General features: G+C 47.9%; 1 protein-coding gene across 1 annotated transcript in view; it reads left to right on the top strand.

Moving 5' to 3' along the window:
- BCR (BCR activator of RhoGEF and GTPase) overlaps positions 1-12,924 on the top strand; it is an 80,203-nt gene that overhangs the window by 60,008 nt on the left and 7,271 nt on the right. The window contains exon 16 of the mRNA XM_012558330.2: positions 11,811-11,870. Within this exon, the coding sequence (XP_012413784.1) occupies positions 11,811-11,870 (60 nt within the window). The remainder of the gene's footprint in view (positions 1-11,810; positions 11,871-12,924) is intronic.

Raw genomic sequence — 12,924 nt, 5'->3', positions numbered from 1 at the left:
TATGACACTGTCCATTTCTGAAATCTTGGTTGTTTATCTTTTGGATTTGTAATTGTTGTTTTGTATGATTTCTAGTTGTGAATTTATTTTAGCATTTTGTTCCTGTATTATTTTCTTGAATTCTTCCATTTTTTGTCTGTATTTTCCATGAATTTGTCTGCCTTGTCCATGAATTTGTCCATTTTTTTCCTAATTTTTGTCTGCTCTTTACCTCAATTCTTAGATAATTCTGAATATTAGAGATTTGAATTCCCTATCAGTTAGGTCTAGTGCCTTTTCTTCTACTTGAAAGTCATCTGGTGTTTTATTTTGGATGCCTACTGGACCCATCCTGTCCTGTTTTATATGGTTTGATATTATCTGCTGTCTTCGGGGCATTCAGTGGTTATTTTCCTCGTTTATTGATTGTAGATTTGTTTGTTTCATCCTGCTTTTTTGTTTTATTTGGTTATGTCTAAGCAGGCAGGCTGTGCATTCTTTGTTGTTTACTCATCTTTGGGCACGATACTTTTCACCTTCTTCTCCAATGGGCAGCATCAGTCACTCAAGTATGGTACAGCATGGCAGGTCCAGCTGAAGCGGAGTTGCTGGGATGGGTTGTTTGTGGCATGTACCCGGGCTGACAGTGCGGACCGGCAGGTTCCAGTAGGCTGTGCCTGTGCTGCTTGGGAGTGTGATGTTCAGCGCATGGTGCAAGTAGGCAGGAAGGGGGATAGATTGTGATGTGTGGAGCTAAGATGGGTATGGGAAAGAAGAGAGACAGGAGAGAGGAACAGGAGCCAACAACAAACAAAAAAGAGTGCTAAGGGACCTTGCTATTGGAGTGGAGAGATGGAGAGACTGAGTAATGGGGAAAATCAAAAATGAAAAAAAAAACGAAAAAGGGTAAAAGAAAAAAATGAATAAATCGAGAAACTGGAAATGAAGAAAGACAAAAAGGGACTAAGAGAGAGAAGAAAACAAAGAAACAAAAAAAAACAAAATAAAAAAAAAAAAACAAGAAAAAAGCAATGCCCCCAGGGATGTCCCTGTGTGTCTGCACAGAGTAAGGGAGTAGCTTCCAAGCTGCATGGTACTGCCTGGCTGGAAGGGGCTCCCAAGCCAAGAAAAGAAAAAGAAAACAAGCAAATCAGAGCAAACAAACAAAAAAGCCCCGGGGGTCCCACCAGCTTGGCGGCACGGGCTGGGAAGCAGTTTCACAGTCAAGTGGTATTTCACAGCCTTTCAGGAAGAAGCAAAGATGGCACATGGAGTCAGGTATTTTAGAGGAAGAAGAGGGAGGTGGTGAGAGGTAAGGAAGAAATCCAAAGAAGTGGTAAAAAACAACACCAGCAGCCAATAAAAGGCACTCAGGGAGCCGGCCAGTGCGGGCGAGTGGAATCCAGGCAACACCAGGCTGAAGTTGGTGCTTCCCAGCCAAGAGAATGTGGCTGCAGGAAGCAGAGGAGTCTATGTGGGGGTGAAGAAGGGTGGGGGGTGGGAAAGCATATATCACTGGTTACCAGTTGTTCTGTCTCCTGCTGGAAGCTCCATGAAGCTGCTTTCTCATACCCCCTGTTCACTGATCTCTGATAGGAGTCCAGGATAGTGGATCCATGCTGTGGTAGCTGATAGGGGAACTCTGCATGGTATCTCTCCTTGCTCTCTGTTCTCAGTCAGTTTCTAATTCCATTTGGTGCTTGGCTGAGTTCTTTATCTCTTCATTTGATGCTTAGGATTTCAGAATTGACATGGGACTCTGTTTGACTTAGTTTTTCTGATCTTTGCTGCAGAGGGACAGCGTCGTGCTTCTGACGATAGCGCCATGTTCCCAGAAGTTCTCTTATATCTTAAAAGAAGTTGACTCAAGATACAACATAATTTTGTAAATTGAGTCCTGCTTCATTAACATAACTGCTGCTAATCGGGCCCATTAACATCATGGAGGTAGGATTTACAGCAGGTGGGAAAAATCACATCAGATGACAAAATGGTAGACAATCACACAATACTGGGAATCACGGCCTAGCCAAGTTGACACACATTTTTGGGGGACACAGTTCAATCCATAATAGCAACGCTATGTACAACAGAACAAAACACTGCCTGGTCCTGTGCCATCCTCACAATCATTGTTTGCTTGTGCCCATTGTTGCAGCCAGTGTGTCATTCCACCTCGTTGAGGGTCCTCCTCTTTTTCCCTGACCTTCTACATTACCAAGCATGATGTCTTACTCCAGGGACTGTCCCTCCTGATAACATGTCCAAAGTACATGAGACAAAGTCTCACCATCCTTGCTTCTAAGGAGCATTCTGACTGTATTTCTTCCAAGATAGATTTGTTCATTCTTCTGGCAGTTCATGATATATTCCATATTCTTCACTAACACCATAATTCAAAGGCATTTTCCTTATTCATTGTCCAGCTTTCACATGCAAATGAGGTGATTGAAAACACCACAGCTTGGGTCAGGCACACCTTAGTCTTTAAAGTGGTATCTTTGCTTTTTAACACTTTAAAGAGGTGTTTTGCAGCAGATTTGCCCAATGCAGTGCATCCTTTGATTTCTTGACTGCTGCTTCCATGGATGTTGATTGTGGATCCAAGTAAAATGAAATTCTTGACAACTTCAGTCTTTTCTCAGGTTATCATGATATTGCTTATTCGTCCAGTTGTGAGGATTTTTGTTTTCTTTATGTTGAGGTGTAATCCATACTGAAGGCTGTAGTCTTTCATCTTCATCAGTAAGTGCTTCAAGTCCTCTTCACTTTCAGCGAACAAGGTTGTGTCATCTGCATAACGCAGGTTGTTAATGAGTCTTCCTCCATTCCTGATGCTGTGTTCTTCTTCAAAGAGCCCAGCTTCTGGGATTATTTGCCTAGCATACAGACTGAATAAATGTGGTGAAAGGATACAACCCTGATGTACACGTTTCCTGATTTTAAACCATGCAATATCCCCTTTTTCTGTTCAAATGACTGCCTCTGGGTCTATGCACAGACCCCATTCTTTGCAAGGTTATCCATAATTTGTTGTGATCCACACAGTCGAATGCCTTTGCATAGTCAGTAAAATGCAAATAAACATCTTTCTTGTATTCTGTGCTTTCAGCCAAGATCCATTTGACATCAGCAATGATATTCCTCGTTCCACGTCCTCTTCTGAATCTGGCTTGAGTCTCTAGCAGTTCCCTGTCGATATACTGCTGCAACTGCTTTTGAATGATCTTCAGCAAAATTTTACTTGCGTGTGATATTAATGGTATTGTTCAATAATCTCAGCATTCTGTTGGATCACCTTTCTTTGTGATTGGTACAAATGTGGACTCTTCCAGTTGGTTGGCCAGGTAGCTTCCAGCGCTGCATCCATTTGTTGAAACATCTCAACTGGTATTCCATCAATTCCTGAAGACTTGTTTTTTGCCAGTGCCTCCAGTGGAGCTTGAACTTCTTCCTTCAATACTGTCGGTTCTTGATCACATGCTACCTCCTGAAGTGATTGAATGTCGACCATTTCTTTTTGGTTCAGTGACAGTGTATATTCCTTCCATCTTCTCTTGAGGCTCCCTGCATCATTTAATATTTTCCCCGTGGAATCCTTCAGTATTGCAACTCGAGGCTTGAATTTTTTCTTCAGTTCTTTCAGCTTGAGAAATGTCGAGTGTTTTCTTCCCTTTTAGTTTTCTACCTCCAGGTCTTTTCACATTGTAATACTTTACTTTGTATTTTGTAATACTTTACTTTGCCATCTCAAGCCACCCTTTGAAATCTTGTGTTGAGCTCTTTTACTTCGTCATTTCTCCCATTTGCTTTAGCTACTCTACGTTCAAGAGCAACTTTCAGAGTCTCTTCTTACACCCATTTTGGTCTTTTCTTTCTTTCCTGTCTTTTAAATGACCTTTTGCTTTCTTCATGTATGATATCCTTGATGGTCTTTGGTCATTAGTGTTCAGTGTTTCAAATCTGTCCTTGAGATGGTCTCCAAATTCAGGTGGGATATACTCAAGGTTGTACTTCAGCTCTCGTGGACTTGTTCTAATTTTCTTCAGCTTCAACTTGAACTTGCACATGAACAATTGATGATTCATTCCACAGTCTGCACCTGGCCTTGTTCTGACGCGCTTTTTCCTTCCTCTCTTTCCACAGATGTAGTCGATCTGATTCCTGTGTATTCCATCTGGCAAGGTCCACGTGTGTAGTTGCCGTTTATGTTGTTGAAAAAAGGTGTTTGCAATGAAGAAGTTGCTGGTCTTGCAAGATTCTGTCATGTGATCTCCAGCATCATTTCTGTCACCGAGGCCGTATTTTCCAATTACCCATCCTTCTTCTTTGTTTCCAAGGTTTACATTCCAATCACCAGTAATTATCAATGCGTCTTGATTGCGCATTTGATCAATTTCAGACTGCAGAAGTTGGTAAAAGTCTTTAATTTCTTCATCTTTGGCCTTAGTGGTTGGTGTGTAAATTTGAATAATAGTTGTTTTAACTGGTCTTCCTTGTAGGCATATGGATATTATCCTATCACTGACAGCATTATACTTTAGGATAGATCTTGAAATGTTCTTTTTCATGATGAATGCAACACCATTCCTCTTCAATTTGTCATTCCTGGCGTAGTAGACCATATGATTGATCCAAAATGGCCAATACCAGTCCATTTTAGCTCACTAATGCCTAGAATATCAATGTTTATGTGTTCCATTTCATTTTTGACGATTTTCAATTTTCCTAGACTCATACTTACTACATTCCACGTTGTTATTATTAATGGATGTTTGCAGCTGTTTCTTCTCATTTTGAGTCATACCACATCAGCAAATGAAGGTCCCAAAAGCTTGACTCCACTCACATCATTAAGGTCAACTCTAGTTTGAGGAGGCAGCTCTTCCCCAGTCATATTTTGAGTGCCTTCCAATCTGAGGGGCTCATCTTCTGGCACTATATCAGACTATGTCCCACTTATTCATGAAGTTTTCACTGGCTAATTTTTTCAGAAGTAGACCTCCGGGTCCTTATTCCTAGTCTGTCTTAGTCTGGAAGCTCAGCTGAAACCTGTCCACCATGGGTGACCCTGCTAGATTTGAAATAGTGGTGGCATAGCTTCCAGCATCACAGCAACACACAAGCCACCACAGTAAGACAAACTGACAGACACGTGGGGCACCATCAGTAGGAAGTCCGAATTTACGACACAAGATCTCAAAGAAGTTTTTCTCTGTGGGCTCTGGGGGAAGATCCTTGTCTAAGTTTTTGTAACCCTGGCGTTCCTTAGTTCTTTGGCAATCTTCATGTACTGTCTGTCTTTCCTCCCCCACCCCAATTTGTGTTGGCTTCTGTGTCTAATCTGCTGTTTATATAACTCAGAAGTGATTAGGTTTAGAAGCTGCCCTACACTGATATGGTCTGATTAACATAACAAAGAAAACTCTCTTCCCAAATGGCATTACATCCACAGGTACAGGGGTTAGGATTCCAACACATATCTGGGGGACACATTCAATCTGGAACAAAGGCTGAGGGACCCACATGCGAAGTTGCCCTGGGCAACTCCTTCCCTTCTTCCTTTCCAGGTCCTGGGGCATTTCTCACCCACACCCCAGGAGCTGGGGGCTGAGGCCCAGCTGGCCCGCTGTGGCTGGCACTTTACATAGCCCATAGCCAAACCCCGGAAACTGATACGCTGGGTTGTTGTTGCTGCCAGTCCTTTTTTCCTATTTTGTCTTAGTCTGGAGTCTCCACTGAAACCTGTTCAGCATCACAGCAACACACAAGCCTCCACTGACAGACAGGTGGTGGCTGCACATGAGGTGCTGGCCAGGAATTGAACCCAGGTCTCCTGCAGGAAGGAAGAGCTTCCAGACTCAGACAGACTAGGAAGAAAGGCCAGTGAAAACTCACGGATCACAATGTTCTGATCCACAGCCTTTTGTGGAGATGGCACAGGACTGGGCAGTATTTTGTTCTGTTGTGCATGGGGTCTCCGTGAGTCAGGAGCCGATTCCATGATGGCTAACAACAACAGTCTTTTGTGTCTGGCTTCTTTCACTTAACATAATGTTTTTGAGGGTTATCCATGTTGTAGCATGAATCAGTGCCTTATTTCTTTTTATGACGGAATATTTCATTGTGTGGATGAACCACATTTTGTTTATAAACCCATTGGTGGGGATTTGGGTGTGTCTTAGTCTGGGTTTTCTAGAGGAGGAAAACCAGTGAAGTGTATATATAAATACAGGGAGAGAAATTTACTTCAAGGAAATGGCCCATGCATTTGTGAGGAAATGGCTCACGCAATTGTGGGGGCTGGCAAGTCCCAAATCTGTGGGTCAGGCAATAGGCTGAAGACTTCATCTGGCTCATGTGGCTGTAGGGGCTGACAAACCCAAAACCTGCAAGTCAGGCAGCAGGCCAGAGACTTCTGCAGGCTTATGTCCCAAAAACTGGAGGTCAGGCAATGAGAAAGAAGAGCGCAGGGTCGAGAAAGAGAGCAAGCATTGCCAGAACATCCATTTATATACTGGAGGCAGGCCCCACCCCCAGGGAAACTCCCCTTTTAACTAATTGGCTGCTTACATCAGATCACAGAATGGAAAGTGATTACATAGTGTCTGCCAAACCACTGAGGATCATAGCCTAGCCAAGTTGACACGTAACATTTACCATCACAGAGTGATTTTTGGTTTGGGACTGTTACGATTCATGTTGCTGTGAACATGATGTGTGTACAAGTCTTTGTGTGGATGTGTTTTTGTTTTATTTTTCTCGAGTAGAGACTTTGGAGTGGACAGTACGTTTAACTTTAGGAACTGCCACAGTGTTTTCCACACCATTTTACATCCCTGTGGCAATGGATGAGGCTCCAGTTTCTCCGCATTCTCACCAACACTCGTTATGATCTTTTTTATTATAGCCATTCTAGTTTTAAAAAAAACAGTTGCTGTCAAGTCAACTCTGACTCATGGTAACCCCATGTGTGTCAGAGTAGTCTGTGCTCTATAGGATTTTCAGTGACTGGTTTTTCAGAAGCAGATTGCCAGGCTTTCCTCCAAGATGCCTCTGGCTGGACTTGAACCGAACCTTCAACCTTTCAGTTAGCGACCGAGGACATTAACCATTGTGTCACCCAGGGACTCCGCCCATTCTAGTAGATGTTCCTGTATCTTTTTTTAGTGATGCTCAGAGATTGGTTGGGATCAGAGGGGAGCAGCGAAAAGTTAAAGAAGTGGAAGGCAGAGCTCAAGAACAGTTCTTGGAGAACAGAACAGACCCACAGGACAGCAGAGGGGACACAAATTTCTCTGTCAGTGTGCACAGGGCGCACTGGAGATGTTGCCCACACGTCTGTGGAGACCCGCCCAGGGAGTGCATTAGGGTGCAGCCATAGAGCTCAGCCATGGGCACTGGGGAGGTGGGAAGTGCAGGCTGTGCCAGGAGGGGATGGGTATCTCCTCCCTTGCACGATTTAGCCCTTCCCCTTCCAGGCTGAAGCTGGGTGAGACAGTGCCCTGTGATCCTGGGTCAGTGACTTTGCCGGTTGTACCTGCTGCAGAGCAGCGCCTCATCCTGGTGAAGGTGACCAAGCTCGGGGCAGAGCTCACCGCCTGCAGACTTCTCCCCACCTCCTTGGAGTGGATGTGTCGGCAGTTTTCTGGGTAGACCTCTGGGCACCCGTCCACCAGGACTGCCAGCCACAGTTCTTCCAAGACCCCTACCTTGCCCAACCCCAGGGGAGATAAGCAGCAACCTCTACTGTCCCCTGAGAGCAGCTGGGTGGGAGTGGGCTCCCTTACACCCACCCAGCCTGTGCAGCAGACTATACTCCCCCCGCCCTCGGCCCTGTGGTCAGCGGGGCCCTTGTGGCATCCGGAGTGGACTCAGCTTTTTCCTGGACTACCGTTTCCCAGTCACCTCCCCTCGGCCGCCTGTTTTTCTGAATCTTGGCCTCTTCTTTGTTTACCCCACCGTGCCTTACATAACTAGTACACGGAGAGCTTGGCCTTCAGCATTGTTTTGGTTCTGGTGAGAGGACCATGCTGGGAATTCTTCATGCTGCTTCCATCCTGGGAGCATGCTCTGTTCCCTGGAGCAGGGCCAGTGCCCATGGAGGGGCTTTAATGCTGGACATGCCACAAGGGCTGGGGACCCAGAGGCCGCTGTGTTTGCCATTGGTCACTTAGCCGTCTGGCAGCCCCGCTTGAGGTCAATAGAGCCACAGCCTCTTGGGGGGAAGGGAGATATTCACACCCAGGTTGGGGCTGTGCAGTGCACAGCTCCTCTCTACTCACACCCTCCCCACCCCACGTGGCGGCTCTGGGTGGCCTTCGGCCATGCTCTGGGTGGCCAGAGCCTGCAGGGCAATGTTCCAGGAGGCGGTGCAGGTAGTCATGAGATCGTCATCTGGGAGGTGATGCCGGTGTTTCCAGCATTCAGCCAACTGGCAGGGCAGGCATGCTTTACTCAGTGTCTCCAAATGTGGCCACAGGAAACCAGCCACTTGAGAAGGAAGCTTGGCTTTTCTGGGCTTTTACAAGAAAGTGACACACTGGAATTCCCATCACCAGTATGCTGCAAAGGGGAGAAGGGACTGTTTTTCCCACACAGACAAAAAAAGGTAAAATCCACGGGAATAGGAAGCTCTGACGTTAGAGGGCCTCCTGGAGGCGGTGCTCCTGAGAGCCTGTTCAAGAGGCCGGAGCTCTCGGCGCTCAGAGGAACAGGGCCAAGGATATGAGAGGCGCCAGCCACCCCCGCTGCCATGCAGGGCCTCCTCCAGTACCTCTACCCCAGCCAGAGCCGCACCACCTCCTCCGAGAAGCACCTGTGTACGTGGGGCAGTGTCCTGTGGACCCACATCCGCAACCTTGTGTACAAGAGCAAGGTGGGCTGGGGTTCAGGGTGAGCTAGAAGGGGCCAGGTGGGTCAAGTCAGGGCAGAGTTCCTGCAGTTGGACGTGGCCTGAGCCAGGTGGAGAAGGCACCCCCTGCCCTGTCTGTTCTTCCCCAGCCACTAGGCTGCTTGCAGCTGCTTTCGCCTTTGGCCAGTTCTAAGTAGAGTCCCTGGGTAGAGTAAATGGTTAATGCTCTTGGCTGCAAACTGAAAGGTTGAAGGTTCAAATTTACCCAGAGGCCCCTCGGAAGAGAGGCCTAGCAGTCTACTTCCAGAAAATCAGCCATTGAAAACCCTGTGGAGCATAGTTCTACTCTGACACACATGGGGTCACTGTGAGTCAGAGTCAACTCAGCGGCACCTAGTTAAGTTTCCAAGGGAAGAGGCCCAGTGGTGACCATCCTTTAGAGGGAAAGGGAGTGATGTTGCCTGCAGATTTGCTCCTGTTTCCCTGTTTAAACCCCCAGGAGCGGTGTTAAACTTCCCTTCCTGCGGAGGAGGGGAAGGAATGGCAAAACCCCTCCTTGGGTGGCCAGGTTGCAGTGTTGGGTGATGGAGGCACCAGTTGCCCTCCCCATGTCCTCCTTCCATGCCAGCTCCGATGCTCAGGACCCCAGAACCCTACAGGCCCCAGAGGTGGAGGGGCCCTCTGTCATCCCCAGTAGGGCTGAATGGCCCATAGACCCTGCTGGACACCTAGGATTCACACCTGGGAGGAGCTGTCACCTAGGTGGTTTCCTTTTCTGAGTGGTTTGCACCTGGTCTGGCGTCTGCTTATGACCTTCAGGTTGGGAGCAGCCTGCGTGGCCCCTGTGAGCTCCCTGGGATAGGGGCAGGGCCTGTGATGATACACTTGTAGATTTGACCCTGCCTGTTCTGGAGGGAGTCCCTACTGCCTTCCGTTTTTCTGCAGCAGCTTGGCTGTGCGTTTTAGATCCTGGGGACATTTGAATCAAGAGGATGTGGAAGGGACGGTGAGGAGGGCTCAGGCCGGGAGTGCTCCATGCAGAACAGGTATGAGAGAAATGCCAGGTGCACACACCTGTGGGGTACGGTGGCAGTTGGCTGGCTGCTTGGAGCCCTCCCTTCTGTCCCACCTCAGGCCCGGGTGGCTTGAGCATGAGAGGAACCTCTGCCTATTTTGAGCTCCTCTCTGACCTGGCAAGGTGCTTAGGTGGGCATGCTGAAATTATGCGACCGGGGGATCCCTGGTCTAAGTGCTTGCCTGGTAGTAGAACTGAGCTAGTAATGAAAATACAAGGCTGTATATGATTAGTGCCAAATTCTGCAGCGGGTGGTGGCTCCCTAACCTGGTAACACTGCAGGATCACCAGGGAGGTTTTCTGGTTATGGAAATCCCAGGTCCCCTCAGGGCTGCTGGTCTAGTTCTCTGGAGGTGGGCCAGAGGTGGACCAACTAACTCATCGCTGTCAAGTTGACCCCAACTCAATGGCAGCTGCACATGTATCAGAGTAAAACTCTATTCCATAAAGGTTCTCAATGGCTGACCTTTCAGAGGTAGATCACCAGGCCTTTCTTTTGAGTCACCTCTGGATGGACTTGAACCTCCAACCTTTGGGTTAGCAGCTGAGCATATTAACTCTTTGCACCACCCAGGGACTCCCTGGAGATGGACAAGGGGGTGCTTTTTTAACAAGACCCCCCCATGCTGCTGGATGTGTTCAGCCCAGCCCCACTCCACACACAGTCTCAGCCCACCCTGGGACCACTGGTATAGAGCGTGTGTTCGCCACAAAGTGAGATGAGGGGAAAGCCTTTGTGAACAGAGGCATCTGGCCTGGGCTGGGCAGTCGGCATGTCATACAGTGGCTCAGGTTGTTTGTTGTTGTTGTGTCTGACTCATGGCAACCTTATGTAAAACAGAACAAAACATTGCCCGGTCCTGGACCATCTTCATGATCATTGGTATGTTTGAGTCTCTTGTGGCTATTGTGTCAGTCCCTCTCATTGAGAGTTTCCCTCATTTTTGCTGACCCTCCACTTCACCAGACATGTCCTTTTGTAGATTTTGGTCTTCCCTGGTGACATGTCCAAAGTAAGCAAGCCAAAGTCTAGCCATTCTCTCTTCTAGGGAGCATTCTGTATTTCTTCTAAGACAAACTTGTTCATTCTTCTGGCAGTCCACAATATATTCAGTGTTCTTGGCAAACACCACAGTTCAAACGCATCGATTCTTCTTCAGTCTTGGTTTTTCATTGTCTAGCTTTTGCATGCATATGAGGCAATTGAAAAGGCCATGGCTTGGGTCAGGGCACCTGAGTCGTCAGGTTGTGTAGGTGACAGTGGACAACACAGTCGTGAAGGTTGGCTGCTTGGGAAACGCCCTCCAGGGACAGAAGTCAGAGGGGCTACAGAGGGGCTTTCTCCCGCCACCCCACAGCTGCATCCTCTTGGGCGCCACCATCCAGCGCCAGTCTAGTCTAGAGCCCCTCCTGCACGAGTCCTATACTTATATTACTGCGCCTGCTAAGGGAGAAAACCATGGCAGCGATGGCAGCTCTCAGATGCTATGCGCCTAAAGTTGCCATTGAAATTGGGCTTCCCGAAATGTTGTTTAACCTGACCTCTCCCCATTCCCCAGGTTCCATTTGAGCACCTGCATTGGGGCTGCAGTGAGGCAGTGCAGCGGGTAGACAAGAAAGGCTGGCAGTAGATGTCAGCTTGGAGCTGGAAGGGACAGAGGGAGGGGCAGTGTGCAGGCCCTGAGCTGTGGTGGACACAGGTGCTTCAGCACGGTGAGCTCAGTCCTGAGACCAGGGGGGCTTAGGTTCCTAGCAGATGCTCTTGGCCTCTGGATGGAGGTGCCGGCCATGGTCCAGCTCCACTCAGTCTTCGGTGTGGAGAAGTCATAGGGGTGAGCTGCCGCCCAGCCAAGACTCCAAGCAGACCCGAGGGCATCCATTAATCACGACCCCTTGTTGCAGCTGGAACCACAGGCACTGCAGGACAAAGACTGGCAGCGAACCGTGATCGCCATGAATGGGGTATGTACCCACTGCACTCTGGTGGTGCTCACCCCCCAGAAGGTCAGGGTGACCTGGCTTTTCTGATGAAATCACAGTGAGGCTGAGCCTGAGCTCATCCGGGGGGCACCACAGGAGGGAGAGAAGCCTTTGCAGACCAGACCACCATGTATGGGGAGATGTCTTCTGTTGTTTGTGGATGGAGTGAGTGTTCTCCTTGAATGTGATCCAATGGCGCTGCCAGGATGGTGGTGCCTCAACATGGGCCCTGGGGTCTGGTCATAGAGACCAAGCCCCCATTAGCATCCAGCCCACTAGAAAGATTCAGACCTTTAAAAAGCAGCAACAGACACCAAAGGAGATTTGACTGTATATGACAAAACGTTATCATTTGCTAATTCATGTGTGTCTTAGGGTTCTCTAGGGAAGCACATCAGTGAGCTAGAGATATATATAGAAGAGAGTTACTTCAAGGTATTGGCTCACGTGATTGTGGGGCTGGCAAGTCCCAAATCCATAGGTCAAGAGGCAGGCTGGAGACTCCTGCAGGCTTGCATCCCAAGATCTGTAGGTCAGGCAACAGGTGGAGTGCAGAGAGAGAGAACGAGTTCTGCCAAAGTGTCTATTTATGGTCTGAAGGCAGATAACACCCTAGGGAACTCCCCTTTCAACTGACTGCTTGTATCACATTGTAGATCATGTTATGGGAGGGGATTACATTACATTGCATTAGATGACATTGGAGAACAGCATCTAGTCTAGTATTTGGCCAAAGCACTGGGAACCATAGCCTAGCCAAACTGACACATAAAATTAACCTTCACAACGAGTTTTTGTTAATATCTGTACTTTTTCTTTACTTATTTTTTTATTATTAAGGGAGAGAGGGATGGGGATTGTGGAGGGATTTTCCACAGAAACTGGGTCTTAAAGCATCCCAATCATGCTGGTGCTCACTGAGCTGGACCAGGGGCTTCCCTGCCAGTCCTCACCTCACACAGACCTGGGCCTACTCGCCTGGGGGTGGAAAAGAGGTACCAAGGCCTGGACCAGAAGGTAAGTGTGCCACTGCCCC

Source organism: Trichechus manatus, unplaced genomic scaffold, assembly GCF_000243295.1.
Source record: "Trichechus manatus latirostris isolate Lorelei unplaced genomic scaffold, TriManLat1.0 scaffold00157, whole genome shotgun sequence".
Classification (NCBI taxonomy): domain Eukaryota; kingdom Metazoa; phylum Chordata; class Mammalia; order Sirenia; family Trichechidae; genus Trichechus; species Trichechus manatus.
This window is presented reverse-complemented; position numbering and strand designations above follow the sequence as displayed.